The sequence below is a fragment of the Entelurus aequoreus genome, linkage group LG05 (assembly GCF_033978785.1).
Source record: "Entelurus aequoreus isolate RoL-2023_Sb linkage group LG05, RoL_Eaeq_v1.1, whole genome shotgun sequence".
Lineage (NCBI taxonomy): Eukaryota > Metazoa > Chordata > Actinopteri > Syngnathiformes > Syngnathidae > Entelurus > Entelurus aequoreus.
The window spans coordinates 83,399,788-83,415,173 of NC_084735.1; the positions used below are offsets into that span (position 1 = coordinate 83,399,788).

General features: G+C 40.7%; 1 protein-coding gene across 1 annotated transcript in view; it reads right to left on the bottom strand.

Moving 5' to 3' along the window:
* Positions 1–5,133: 5,133 nt before the first annotated feature.
* The window catches only part of ppm1e (protein phosphatase, Mg2+/Mn2+ dependent, 1E), a 60,344-nt gene continuing 50,091 nt past the window's right edge, over positions 5,134–15,386 (bottom strand). Inside the window, exons 4-8 of the mRNA XM_062049075.1 lie at positions 13,440–13,639; positions 13,186–13,374; positions 12,980–13,123; positions 12,829–12,922; positions 5,134–7,841 (exon numbers count right to left, since the gene is read on the bottom strand). Of these exons, the coding sequence (XP_061905059.1) occupies positions 6,988–7,841; positions 12,829–12,922; positions 12,980–13,123; positions 13,186–13,374; positions 13,440–13,639 (1,481 nt within the window). The 3' untranslated portion in view covers positions 5,134–6,987. The remainder of the gene's footprint in view (positions 7,842–12,828; positions 12,923–12,979; positions 13,124–13,185; positions 13,375–13,439; positions 13,640–15,386) is intronic.

Genomic DNA, 15,386 nt, shown 5'->3' on the forward strand with positions numbered 1-15,386 from the left:
ACATACCGATCATAGGTCTATAGATCAAACATGTGTATCATAGGTCTATAGATCAAACGTATCTATCATAGGTCTATGATAGATAGGTCTGTGTATCAGGCCTATAGATCAAACATAGGTCAAACATATCGATCATATGGCTATAGATCAAACATATCGATCATAGGTCTATAGGTCAAACATATCGATCATAGGTCTATAGATCAAACATATCGATCATAGGTCTATAGATCAAACATATCGATCATAGGTCTATAGATCAAACATATCGATCATAGGTCTATAGATCAAACATATCGATCATAGGTCTATAGATTAAACGTGTGTATCATAGGTTTATAGATCAAGCGTGTATCATAGGTCTATAGATCAAACATGTGTATCATAGGTCTATAGATCAAACGTGTGTATCATAGGTTTATAGATCAAACGTGTATCATAGGTCTATAGATCAAACATATCAATCATAGGTCTATAGATCAAACATATCGATCATAGGTCTATAGATCAAACGTGTGTATCATAGGTTTATAGATCAAGCGTGTATCATAGGTTTATAGCTCAAACATACCGATCATAGGTCTATAGATCAAACATATCAATCATAGGTCTATAGATCAAACGTGTGTATCATAGGTCTATAGATCAAACATATTGATCATAGGTCTATGGATCAAACATATTGATCATAGGTCTATAGATCAAACATATTAATCATAGGTCTATAGATCAAACGTGTGTATCATAGGTCTATAGATCAAACGTGTGTATCATAGGTTTATAGATCAAACGTGTATCATAGGTCTATAGATCAAACGTGTGTATCATAGGTTTATAGATCAAGCGTGTATCATAGGTTTATAGATCAAACATACCGATCATAGGTCTATAGATCAAACATGTGTATCATAGGTCTATAGATCAAACATATCGACCATAGGTCTATAGATCAAACGTGTGTATCATAGGTCTATAGATCAAACGTATCTATCATAGGTCTATAGATCAAACATGTGTATCAGGTCTATAGATCAAACATAGGTCAAACATATCGATCATAGGTCTATAGATCAAACATATCGATCATAGGTCTATAGATCAAACATATTAATATAGGTCTATAGATCAAACATATCGATCATAGGTCTATAGATCAAACATATCGATCATAGGTCGATAGATCAAACATATCGATCATAGGTCTATAGATTAAACGTGTGTATCGTAGGTTTATAGATCAAGCGTGTATCATAGGTCTATAGATCAAACATACCGATCATAGGTCTATAGATCAAACATATCGATCACAGGTCTATAGATCAAACATATCGATCATAGGTCTATAGATCAAACATATCGATCATAGGTCTATAGATCAAACGTGTGTATCATAGGTTTATAGATCAAACGTGTATCATAGGTCTATAGATCAAACATATCAATCATAGGTCTATAGATCAAACGTGTGTATCATAGGTTTATAGCTCCAACATACCGATCATAGGTCTATAGATCAAACATGTGTATCATAGGTCTATAGATCAAACGTATCTATCATAGGTCTATGATAGATAGGTCTGTGTATCAGGCCTATAGATCAAACATAGGTCAAACATATCGATCATATGTCTATAGATCAAACATATCGATCATAGGTCTATAGGTCAAACATATCGATCATAGGTCTATAGATCAAACATATCGATCATAGGTCTATAGATCAAACATATCGATCATAGGTCTATAGATCAAACATATCGATCATAGGTCTATAGATCAAACATATCGATCATAGGTCTATAGATTAAACGTGTGTATCATAGGTTTATAGATCAAGCGTGTATCATAGGTCTATAGATCAAACATGTGTATCATAGGTCTATAGATCAAACGTGTGTATCATAGGTTTATAGATCAAACGTGTATCATAGGTCTATAGATCAAACATATCAATCATAGGTCTATAGATCAAACATATCGATCATAGGTCTATAGATCAAACGTGTGTATCATAGGTTTATATATCAAACGTGTGTATCATAGGTTTATAGATCAAGCGTGTATCATAGGTTTATAGCTCAAACATACCGATCATAGGTCTATAGATCAAACATATCAATCATAGGTCTATAGATCAAACGTGTGTATCATAGGTCTATAGATCAAACATATTGATCATAGGTCTATGGATCAAACATATTGATCATAGGTCTATAGATCAAACATATTAATCATAGGTCTATAGATCAAACGTGTGTATCATAGGTCTATAGATCAAACGTGTGTATCATAGGTTTATAGATCAAACGTGTATCATAGGTCTATAGATCAAACATATCAATCATAGGTCTATAGATCAAACGTGTGTATCATAGGTTTATGGATCCAACATACCGATCATAGGTCTATAGATCAAACATGTGTATCATAGGTCTATAGATCAAACGTGTGTATCGTAGGTTTATAGATCAAACGTGTATCATAGGTCTATAGATCAAACGTATCTATCATAGGTCTATACTAAAACATTCCCCGCATATTTACAGTCGACTTGTAAAATGTACAGCTTTGTTTTGGACACCTGTGGTCTAGTCCTCTGACCTACATGTGTGCATCTATCATAGTTCTAACATACATCTAGGAATTCTATCTACCAATCAGTCTATGGTTACATAGGACAGGTTTTCCACAGACGTGTACATTATTGGTCCAGGGATGTAAAGTGTGTGTGTGTGTGTGTGTGTGTGTGTGTGTGTGTGTGTGTGTGTGTGTCATGTGACGGGAGAGTAAAAAGTGCAGAGTCATGCTGGTTGTTGTAGTCTTTATATACATGATAGTTATTTATTCACCAGTTACAGTACATGTACAGTATTTAATATTTGTACTAGAGGAACACACTTACACGTAGTTAGTTTCAACTTAACTTTCTTTGTTGTCATGGAGATTGGGACCACCTCCACTTCTTTACATCCCGCAGACAACTTATTTTTCCGTTTAGTTTTTTTTCTACATTAGAATGCAGTTATTGCTTACAGACGGAAAAAAATAGATATTTTCTGTGTACGTAACGGAGGGCTCTTCTTATACAACAAAAATGAAATACCGTACGATTAAAATAGTGAATTACGGGAAAAAAAGAACCTTTTCTTTTCAACACACGGAACAACGTTTTTCATCTCGACTTTAGCTCGTAAATGTTGTGAAATCTTTAACGGCAAACACTCCGGTCCTTTAACACTTTTGTTTTAATGCACTGAGAAGAGGAGCGATCACAAAAGCTGATATTTTATTTTGTTAACGGTGCTCGTTTTGAAGGATGGAGGGTGCGCGGGATTGAGCCAAGAGGAACACCTTCACAGGGATGGTGAACAGGAACTTTATTGCTGAGAAGGTTGCCGCCGTAAGACGACTTTGGTCATTTTTTCAAAATAAATACAACTATTTGACAATAATGACCTACTAATTATCGTATTAGTGATGGATGTGATTGGCAGGATGTCCTTTAAGGCGGAGTTTGTTACTCCCACGATGAAAACACAGACAGGTGACACTAATAAGTTTTTTAGTGGTAAATACTTCATGGCTTGTTTATCTTTGTCCCCTGCAGGCGTAACACTGATCTGTAGCTCGCTAATGATTGAAAATGCACCAGTGAGGAGAGTTTGTGTTGTGTAACAGGGAAGCAGGAGTTCAGAACAGTCCTTATGCTCGCGCTAGCTAGCCAACAAGCTAACCTCGCAATTGTTCTGACCTGCGGATCAATGGGAATGAGCGTTAATGTAAAAACTTCCTACATTTCGGCGCTAAATAAAATATGTGAAGATAATATTTATGTGAGTGACCAGAATGACATGTTAATTATCTTAAGAGGATTAATCACAAGAATGATCTACATTTTGTTACTTTAATAAATGTTGTATTATTTGTAGAACAGCATTAGTCGTATAACTGACCGCCGTACTTAGCCTCTCAGGCGTTAACGCCCAGTTGGGAAATAGTGAAGAATAGTAAACACGTGTTCAAGTTTGCCATCTGAGACTAGCATGAAGACTGAAAGGTAGCTTGTCTTGTTTGAACTTAGCATTTCTTTAAAACTGCTGTCATCGTGGCTTGTGCAGCCCTTTGAGACACTCCTGACTATACAAGTCAACTTTGATTGATTGACTGAGCCAGCCTGCTTGTTCTGGAATGAACTAGCGAGCCTTAGTGATGCTAGTCTTTAGACAAAACTAGTCTGCTAGTCTTTAGACAAAACTAGCCTGCTAGTCTTTAGACAAAACTAGTCGGCTAGCCTGCTAGTCTTTAGACAAAACTAGTCAACCAGCCTGCTAGTCTTTAGACAAAACTAGTCGGCTAGCCTGCTAGTCTTTAGACAAAACTATTCAACTAGCCTGCTAGTCTTTAGACAAAACTGGTCGGCTAGTCTTTAGACAAAACTGGTCGGCTAGTCTTTAGACAAAACTAGTCGGCTAGCCTGCTAGTCTTTAGACAAAACTAGTCAACTAGCCTGCTAGTCTTTAGACAAAACTTGTCTGCTAGTCTTTAGACAAAACTAGTCGGCTAGCCTGCTAGTCTTTAGACAAAACTAGTCGGCTAGCCTGCTAGTCTTTAGACAAAACTGGTCGGCTAGCCTGCTAGTCTTTAGACAAAACTGGTCGGCTAGCCTGCAAGTCTTTAGACAAAACTGGCTGGCTAGCCTGTTAGTCTTGAGACAAAACTGGTCGGCTCGCCTGCTAGTCTCTAGACAAAACTGGTCGGCTCGCCTGCTAGTCTTTAGACAAAACTGGTCGGCTCGCCTGCTAGTCTTGAGACAATAGCAGGCGAGCCGACCAGTTTTGTCTCAAGACTAGCAGACGAGCCGACCAGTTTTGTCTCAAGACTAGCAGACGAGCCGACCAGTTTTGTCTAAAGACTAGCAGGCGAGCCGACCAGTTTTGTCTAGAGACTAGCATTCTAGCCGACCTGTTTTGTCTAAAGACTAGCAGGCGAGCCGACCAGTTGTCTTTAGACAAAACAGGTCGGCTAGAATGCTAGTCTCTAGACAAAACTGGTCGGCTAGAATGCTAGTCTCTAGACAAAACTGGTCGGCTCGCCTGCTAGTCTTTAGACAAAACTGGTCGGCTCGTCTGCTAGTCTTGAGACAAAACTGGTCGGCTCGCCTGCTAGTCTTTAGACAAAACTGGTTGGCTCGCCTGCTAGTCTTTAGACAAAACCAGTGAGCTGTCCAATCAGACACAGAGTGACGTATACGTTAGTGTTAGGACCAAACTTACCATGAATTGATTAACGTGGACCCCGACTTAAAGAAGTTGAAAAACTTATTGGGGTGTTACCATTTAGTGGTCAATTGTAGGGAATATGTACTGTACTGTGCAATCTACTAATAAAAGTCTCAATCAATCAAAAACCGGCTAGCCTGCTAGTCTTTAGACACAACTAGCTAGTTGTTAGAGAAATTACAGTCCAATGAGACTAAGGGGAGAAGGCAGGTGTTTGCAACTTGCAGCACAAATAATTTCACGAGCCAACAGAATAAAAATAGAGTGACTTTTGTCCTGCTCCTGAAAGGGTCATCAACACAAATAAATCCCCAGCTACGCGTAGCATCAGGTAAGTGACGGCTAATCTTTTATAATCCAGCCTCTAAGTGCTTTTTTATGAGTACGGATATGGAGTGAGAGGTTGACCAAAAAAAAGTGGCATTAACAAAATAAAATCATGGGCAGATTGATGGGACAAATTGGAACTGTGCGGTCGTAGAAGTTCAACTCTCCTTTTCAGGAAAAACTAGAACTTTTTTTGTAACTAGCAAACATTGTTGCTTCTCACTCTTTTGCTGTAAAGTCAGGATGACTGTGGATGATTTAAATGTGATATCGATTTTAGGATACATTTTTTTTCTACGAATGCGTTCCAAAAAAAGGGAGCGCCTGACTTGTCTGTGACCAGCAGAGGCGCCGCTATTCTGCTTAATAGCACTTGGAAACACTAACTGTGTTCATTGAACGTTAGCTCCGCCTCCAAAAGTAGACTTGTTTTTGTTTCAAATGGCCTGAAAAATGTTAAATTGACAGTTAGCTTCAAGACTGAAAAATGTTAGCTTGACTGCTAGCGTCATGACTGAAAAATGTTAGCTTGACTGCTAGCATAACTGAAAAGTGTTAGCTTGGGTGTTACCGTCATGACTGACAACGGTTAGCTTGACTGCAGTGTTATGACCTAAAAGTGTTAGCTTGACCGCTAACGTCACTTTGATCAAAGCTGAAAGTTTGATCATGACTGAAAGGTGTTAGTTTGAGTGCTAGCATCATGACTGAAAGGTGTTAGCTTGAGTGCTAGCATCATGACTAAAAGGTGTTAGCTTGAGTGCTAGCGTCATGACTGAAAAGTGTTAGCTTGAGTGCTAGCATCATGACTGAAAGGTGTTAGTTTGAGTGCTAGCGTCATGACTGAAAGGCATTAGCTTGAGTGCTAGCATCATGACTGAAAGGTGTTAGCTTGAGTGCTAGCGTCATGACTGAAAGGTGTTAGCTTGAGTGCTAGCGTCATCACTGAAAGGTGTTAGCTTGACTGCTAGCATCATAATTGAAAAGTGTTAGCTTGAGTGCTAGCGTCATAACTGAAAGGTGTTAGCTTGAGTGCTAGCATCATGACTAAAAGGTGTTAGCTTGAGTGCTAGCGTCATGACTGAGAGGTGTTGTTAGCTTGAGTGCTAGCGTCATAACTGAAAGGTGTTAGCTTGAGTGCTAGCATCATGACTGAAAGGTGTTAGCTTGAGTGCTAACGTCATGACTGAAAGGTGTTAGCTTGAGCGCTAACGTCACTTTGATCAAAGCTTGTTTATGAACACAAGCGCTCACTCTTCACGTTACGAATGAAAAGATCCACAACCACCTAAACTACCCAAAAGAAAAAAAATAAGGTTTTGAAGGCAGAGGCGGGTAGGCGGGCTTAGGGGGCGGGGCTTGACCAAACGCAGGGGGTGCTTCAGACTGCGGCATCATGGGGCAGCGTAGGCCTCCAGGGGGCGCAGCGCTGCACGTGGTCAGGTGAAAACAAAGCCAGGGACTTGGTGAAGCTCTGCGGCCGCCTGAGGTCACGCCTGCCGCCAACGAGCCGGTGACTCCGCCTGGCGACCCGGCCCAGCAGCGAGGCGGTCTGGTGCCACAGTGGGTCCGTAAAACTGGCGATGCTGGACTCCTGGTACGGGAGGCGGAGCCTGCGCCTTAGAGGGCGTTTATCCAGGGGGGCGGCGTAGAGGCTGGAAAAGATGCGGCCCCCCAACGTGGGCCCCAGGAGGCTGAGGCTGGTTCTGTCCGTCAAAGAGTCCTTGCGGTCGTCGTAGCCGAGGTCTGCCGGGGCGGAGCACTGCTGCAGGGGCCATCCGCCACGACTTTTCCCCCCGTTGTCCGCCGTGCTGCCTCCTTCGCCACCGCCTCGCTCCACTCTGCCAGCCTCCTCTTCCTCCGCCTCCTCTTCCGGTTCCTCCTCCGGCTCTGCAGTTGGCTCTTCCTCCATTGGACCTTCCGCCACACCCTCTTCGTCGTCGTCCTCTGTGATGGTGGGCGGTGGGGAGCGGGGGTCCCGCAGAAAGACTACGATGACGGTGATGTTGTCGCTGGAGCCGGCGTCGCGGGCCGAGGCCACCAGCTTGTGGGCCACCATGGAGGTGTCGCCCGCGTTCTCCTGAAGGTGGTCGCTGACCACCCGGACCGCCTCCTCGGGAACGACGGTGTCCCAGAAGCCATCGCAGGCCAGAATGAGGTAGTCCTCAGAGCCGTCCAATGGGAAGACGTTGTGGTCGGCATCACCGCAGATGTAAGGCTTGTGCTCCGAGTCGCCTGCGACAGAAGCCAGAGGTTAGCTTGTTGGTTTGTTGGCGACAGAAGTAACAGAAGCCAAATGTTAACTTGTTAGCGGCAGAAGCCAGAGGTTAACTTGTTGGTTTGTTGGCAACAATAGCCAGAAGTTAACTTGTTAGCGGCAGAAGCCAGAGGTTAACTTTTTCGTTTGTTGGCGACAGAAGTTAGTTTGGCGGCAGAAGCCAGAGGTTAACTTGTTAGCACAGAAGCCAAAGGTTATGTTGTTGGTTTGCTAAAAACATAACTAAAAATTTTTTGGTTTGTTGGCAACAGAAGTTACCTTTTTGGCGACAGAAGTTTGTTTGTTGGCACAGAAGCCAAAGGTTAGCTAATTAGTTTGCTAACAACAGAACTGGAGGTTAACTTGCTAGCGGCAGAAGCCAGAGGTTAGCTTATTGGTTTGCTAACAACAGAACTAGAGGTTAACTTGTTGGTTTGTTGGCGACAGAAGTAACTTGTTAGCACAGAAGCCAAAGGTTAACTTGTTAGCGGCAGAAGCCAGAGGTTATCTTTTTGGTTTGTTGGCGAAAGAAGTTAGCTTGTTAGCACAGAAGCCAAAGGTTATGTTGTTGGTTTGCTAAAAACAGAACTAAAATTTTTTTGGTTTGTTGGCGACAGAAGTCAAAGGTCAGCTTATTGGTTTGCTAACAACAGAACTAGAGGTTAACTTGTTGGTTTGTTGGCGACAGAAGTAACTTGTTAGCACAGAAGCCAAAGGTTATCTTTTTGGTTTGTTGGCGAAAGAAGTTAGCTTGTTAGCACAGAAGCCAAAGGTTATGTTGTTGGTTTGCTAAAAACAGAACTAGAACTTTTTGGTTTGTTGGCAACTGAAGTTTGTTTGTTGGCATAGAAGTCAAAGGGTAGCTTATTAGTTTGCTAACAACAGAACTGGAGGTTAACTTACTAGCGACAAAAGCCAGAGGTTAGCTTGTTGGGTTGTTGGCAACAATAGCCAGAAGTTAACTTGTTAGCGGCAGAAGCCAGAGGTTAACTTTTTCGTTTGTTGGCGACAGAAGTTAGTTTGGCGGCAGAAGCCAGAGGTTAACTTGTTAGCACAGAAGCCAAAGGTTATGTTGTTGGTTTGCTAAAAACAGAACTAAAAATGTTTTGGTTTGTTGGCGACAGAAGTTTGTTTGTTGGCACAGAAGCCAAAGGTTAGCTAATTAGTTTGCTAACAACAGAACTGGAGGTTAACTTGCTGGCGACAGAAGCCAGAGGTTAGCTTGTTGGTTTGTTGGCGACAGAAGTCAAAGGTCAGCTTATTGGTTTGCTAACAACAGAACTAGAGGTTAACTTGTTGGTTTGTTGGCGACAGAAGTAACTTGTTAGCACAGAAGCCAAAGGTTAACTTGTTAGCGGCAGAAGCCAGAGGTTATCTTTTTGGTTTGTTGGCGAAAGAAGTTAGCTTGTTAGCACAGAAGCCAAAGGTTATGTTGTTGGTTTGCTAAAAACAGAACTAAAATTTTTTTGGTTTGTTGGCGACAGAAGTCAAAGGTCAGCTTATTGGTTTGCTAACAACAGAACTAGAGGTTAACTTGTTGGTTTGTTGGCGACAGAAGTAACTTGTTAGCACAGAAGCCAAAGGTTATCTTTTTGGTTTGTTGGCGAAAGAAGTTAGCTTGTTAGCACAGAAGCCAAAGGTTATGTTGTTGGTTTGCTAAAAACAGAACTAGAACTTTTTGGTTTGTTGGCAACAGAAGTTTGTTTGTTGGCATAGAAGTCAAAGGGTAGCTTATTAGTTTGCTAACAACAGAACTGGAGGTTAACTTACTAGCGACAAAAGCCAGAGGTTAGCTTGTTGGGTTGTTGGCAACAATAGCCAGAAGTTAACTTGTTAGCGGCAGAAGCCAGAGGTTAACTTTTTCGTTTGTTGGCGACAGAAGTTAGTTTGGCGGCAGAAGCCAGAGGTTAACTTGTTAGCACAGAAGCCAAAGGTTATGTTGTTGGTTTGCTAAAAATAGAACTAAAAATGTTTTGGTTTGTTGGCGACAGAAGTTTGTTTGTTGGCACAGAAGCCAAAGGTTAGCTAATTAGTTTGCTAACAACAGAACTGGAGGTTAACTTGCTGGCGACAGAAGCCAGAGGTTAGCTTGTTGGTTTGTTGGCGACAGAAGTCAAAGGTCAGCTTATTGGTTTGCTAACAACAGAACTAGAGGTTAACTTGTTGGTTTGTTGGCGACAGAAGTAACTTGTTAGCACAGAAGCCAAAGGTTAACTTGTTAGCGGCAGAAGCCAGAGGTTATCTTTTTGGTTTGTTGGCGAAAGAAGTTAGCTTGTTAGCACAGAAGCCAAAGGTTATGTTGTTGGTTTGCTAAAAACAGAACTAAAATTTTTTTGGTTTGTTGGCGACAGAAGTCAAAGGTCAGCTTATTGGTTTGCTAACAACAGAACTACAGGTTAACTTGTTGGTTTGTTGGCGACAGAAGTAACTTGTTAGCACAGAAGCCAAAGGTTATCTTTTTGGTTTGTTGGCGAAAGAAGTTAGCTTGTTAGCACAGAAGCCAAAGGTTATGTTGTTGGTTTGCTAAAAACAGAACTAGAACTTTTTGGTTTGTTGGCAACAGAAGTTTGTTTGTTGGCATAGAAGTCAAAGGGTAGCTTATTAGTTTGCTAACAACAGAACTGGAGGTTAACTTACTAGCGACAAAAGCCAGAGGTTAGCTTGTTGGGTTGTTGGCAACAATAGCCAGAAGTTAACTTGTTAGCGGCAGAAGCCAGAGGTTAACTTTTTCGTTTGTTGGCGACAGAAGTTAGTTTGGCGGCAGAAGCCAGAGGTTAACTTGTTAGCACAGAAGCCAAAGGTTATGTTGTTGGTTTGCTAAAAACAGAACTAAAAATGTTTTGGTTTGTTGGCGACAGAAGTTTGTTTGTTGGCACAGAAGCCAAAGGTTAGCTAATTAGTTTGCTAACAACAGAACTGGAGGTTAACTTGCTGGCGACAGAAGCCAGAGGTTAGCTTGTTGGTTTGTTGGCGACAGAAGTCAAAGGTCAGCTTATTGGTTTGCTAACAACAGAACTAGAGGTTAACTTGTTGGTTTGTTGGCGACAGAAGTAACTTGTTAGCACAGAAGCCAAAGGTTAACTTGTTAGCGGCAGAAGCCAGAGGTTATCTTTTTGGTTTGTTGGCGAAAGAAGTTAGCTTGTTAGCACAGAAGCCAAAGGTTATGTTGTTGGTTTGCTAAAAACAGAACTAGAACTTTTTGGTTTGTTGGCGACAGAAGTTTGTTTGTTGGCATAGAAGTCAAAGGGTAGCTTATTAGTTTGCTAACAACAGAACCGGAGGTTAACTTGCTAGCGACAAGCCAGAGGTTAGCTTGTTGGGTTGTTGGCAACAATAGCCAGAAGTTAACTTGTTAGCGGCAGAAGGCAGAGGTTGACTTTTTGGTTTGTAGAAGTTAGCTTGTTGGCACAGAAGTCAAAGGTCAGCTTATTGGTTTGCTAACAACAGAACTAGAGGTTAACTTGTTGGTTTGTTGGCGACAGAAGTAACTTGTTAGCACAGAAGCCAAAGGTTAACTTGTTAGCAGCAGAAGCCAAAGGTTATGTTGGTTTGCTAAAAACAGAACTAGAACTTTTTGGTTGTTTGGGGACAGAAGTTTGTTTGTTGGCACAGAAGCCAAAGGTTAGCTTATTAATTTGCTAACAACAGAACTGGAGGTTAACTTGCTAGCGACAGAAGCCAGAAGTTAGCTTGTTGGTTTGTTGGCGACAGAAGTTAGCTTGTAGGCACGGAAGTCCAAGGTCAGCTTATTGGTTTGCTAACAACAGAACTAGAGGTTAACTTGTTGGTTTGTTGGCAACAGAAGTAACTTGTTAGCACAGAAGCCAGAGGTTAACTTGTTAGCGGCAGAAGCCAGAGGTTATCTTTTTGGTTTGTTGGCGACAGAAGTTAGCTTGTTAGCACAGAAGCCAAAGGTTATGTTGTTGGTTTGCTAAAAACAGAACTAGAACTTTTTGGTTTGTTGGCGACAGAAGTTAGCTTGTTGGCGACAGAAGTTTGTTTGTTGGCACAGAAGCCAAAGGTTAGTTAATTAGTTTGTAACAACAGAACTGGAGGTTAACTTGCTAGCGACAGAAGCTAGAAGTTAGCTTGTTGGCGACAGAAGTTAGCTTGTTGGCACAGAAGTCAAAGGTCAGCTTATTGGTTTGCTAACAACAGAACTAGAGATTACCTTGTTGGTTTGTTGGCGACAGAAGTAACTTGTTAGCACAGAAGCCAAAGGTTATGTTAGTTTGCTAAAAACAGAACTGGAAGTTAACTTGCTAGTGGCAGAAGCCAGAGGTTAGCTTGTTGGTTTGTTGGCAACAATAGCCAGAAGTTAACTTGTTAGCAGCAGAAGCCAGAGGTTATCTTTTTGGTTTGTTGGCGACAGAAGTTAGCTTGTTAGCACAGAAGCCAAAGGTTATGTTAGTTTGCTAAAAACAGAACTATAACTTTTTGGTTGTTTGGGGTCAGAAGTTTGTTTGTTGGCACAGAAGCCAAAGGTTAGCTTATTAATTTGCTAACAACAGAACTGGAGGTTAACTTTCTAGCGACAGAAGCCAGAGGTTAACTTGTTGGTTTGTTGGCAACAATAGCCAGAAGTTAACTTGTTTGCAGCAGAAGCCAGAGGTTAACTTTTTGGTTTGTTGGCGACAATAGCCAGAAGTTAACTTGTTAGCGGCAGAAGCCAGAGGTTAGTTTGTTGGCGACAGAAGCTAAGGGTTCTGTTGTTGGTTTGCTAACAACAGAAATAGAGGTTAACTTACTAGCGACAGAAGCCAGAGGATAACTTGTTGGTTTGTTGGCGACAGAAGTTAGCTAGTTATGACAGAAGCCAAAGATTAGCTCGTTGGTTTGCCAAGGACAGAACTAGAAGTTAGGTTGCTAGCGACAGAAGGCAAAAGTTCGCTTTTTAGTTTGCCAAGGACAGAACTAGAGGTTAGTTTGTTAGCGGCAGAAGACATTTTAAGGAGGCTAACTTACCGATGGCTCTGGATACGGACAGACTGCCGTTAACCCTCCAGGTTCCAAACCAGATGACGCAGCCGCCCAGTGCTTCGATCCTCTGCTTCTCGTCCTACAAGAAGTGTGAGGTTAGGTAACAGGAAGGAGAAAAGGTGTGTGTGGATCTCACCTCTCGGTCGGGTTTGTGTGCCTTCATCAGCTCCACCACCTCACCACGCCGCACCAGGATGACCTGGGAGTCCCCCAGCCAGGCCACATGCAGCGTGCGGCCCCGCAGGAAGGTGACCACACCCGTGGTGCCGCAGCGTAGGTTCTGTGGAGGAGACCAGGTCAGCGAGACCAAGACCAAGACCAGGAGGAAAGCAGGACTCTGACCTCACGTGACGCCTTCTTGACAAAGTGCTGGTCTGTGATCTTGAAGGCGCGGCGCAGGGCCTCCCCCGGGTCCTGGGCCAAGGACTCCTGGCGCGCCAGGTTGACGTGGAGGTGGTTGGCGGCGTAAATGGCGGCGTCCACACCACCGTGTCCGTCGAACACGGCGAAGAACGCTTGCTCTTCCTGATCCTGTGGAACAAAGGGCCGGAATGTTCTCAACTCCTGTTTCCACGGTGACGACTAACAGCTGCTACCTGAATGTTGAAGAGCGTGTTGAAGTCGGGGATGATGAGGTGTCGGTCCTCCATCTTGCGCCTCATGTTCTTGATGGCGTGGATGGACGTCTCGTAGTACGGCTGCGGGCGGCGGCGATACGGAATCTCTTTGCTCCACAGACTGCAGGTATCGAACAGTCGCCTGAAGATCAGACGGGCCAACTTGACCGCCTCCAGTTCTAAAACACGTTAATAAAGCATTAACCAATCAATAAAGTATTAACCAATCAATAAAGCATTAACCAATCAATAAAGCATTAACCAATCAATAAAGCATTAACCAATCAATAAAGTATTAACCAATCAATAAAGTATTAACCAATCAATAAAGCATTAACCAATCAATAAAGCATTAACCAATCAATAAAGCATTAACCAATCAATAAAGCATTAACCAATCAATAAAGTATTAACCAATCAAACCATGGAACAAATCATCAATATAACTTCATACTGTCAATAAACTTTTGTCCAGTCTTCAACAATCTGGTCTTTGTTTGTTAGAATCTTAGATAGTTAGAATGTTAGTTAGAATTTTAGAATGTTAAAATGTTAGAATTTTAAAATTGTAGTTAGTTAAATGTTAGTCAGAATGTTAGTTAGTTAGTTAGAATGTTTTTAGAAACTTAGAATGTTAGTTAAAATGTTAGTTGGAATGTTTGTTAGTTAGCTAGAATGTTAGTTTGTTAGAATGTTAGTTAGCTAGTGTGTTTTAGAATCATGGAATGTTAGAATCTTAGAATGTTAGTTAACATTTTAGTTAGAATGTTTGTTGGAATGTTAGTTAGAATTTTAGAATGTTAGTTAAATGTTATGTTTTTTTAAATCTTAGAATGTTAGTTGGAATGATAGAATGTTAGTTACAAAGTTAGTTAGTTAAAATGTTAGAATGTTTGTTAGAATCATAGAATGTTAGTTAGATAAATGTTAGTAAGAATGTTAGAATGTTTTTTTAGAAACTTAGAATGTTTGTTAAAATCTTGGAATGTTTGTTAGAATGATAGAATGTTCGTTTGTTAGAATGTTAGTTAAAATGTTAGTTAGCTAGTGTGTTTTAGAATCATAGAATGTTTGTTAGAATCTTAGAATGTTAGTTAAAATTTTAGTTGGAATGTTTGTTAGAATGTTCGTTAGTTAGAATGTTAGTTACAAAGTTAGTTAGTTGAAATGTTTGTTAGAATCATAAAATGTTAGTTAGCTAGTGTGTTTTAGAATCATAGAATGTTTGTTAGAATCTTAGAATGTTAGTTAAAATTTTAGTTGGAATGTTTGTTAGAATGTTCGTTAGTTAGAATGTTAGTTACAAAGTTAGTTAGTTGAAATGTTTGTTAGAATCATAAAATGTTAGTTAGCTAGTGTGTTTTAGAATCATGGAATGTTAGTTAGAATCATAGAATGTTAGTTAGCTAGTGTGTTTTAGAATCATAGAATGTTAGTTAGCTAGTGTGTTTTAGAATCATAGAATGTTAGTTAGCTAGTGTGTTTTAGAATCATGGAATGTTAGTTAGAATGTTTGTTAGAATCTTAGAATGTTAGTTAAAATTTTAGTTGGAATGTTTGTTAGAATGATAGAATGTTCGTTAGTTAGAATGTTAGTTACAAAGTTAGTTAGTTAAAATGTTAGTTAGAATGTTTGGTAGAATCATAGAATGTTAGTTAGCTAGTGTGTTTTAGAATCATGGAATGTTTGTTAGAATGTTAGTTAGTTAGAATGTTTGGTAGAATCATAGAATGTTAGTTAGCTAGTGTGTTTTAGAATCATAGAATGTTAGTTAGCTAGTGTGTTTTAGAATCATGGAATGTTAGTTAGAATGTTTGTTAGAATCTTAGAATGTTAGTTAGCTAGTGTGTTTTAGAATCATAGAATGTTAGTTAGCTAGTGTGTTTTAGAATCATGGAATGTTAGTTAGAATGTTTGTTAGAATC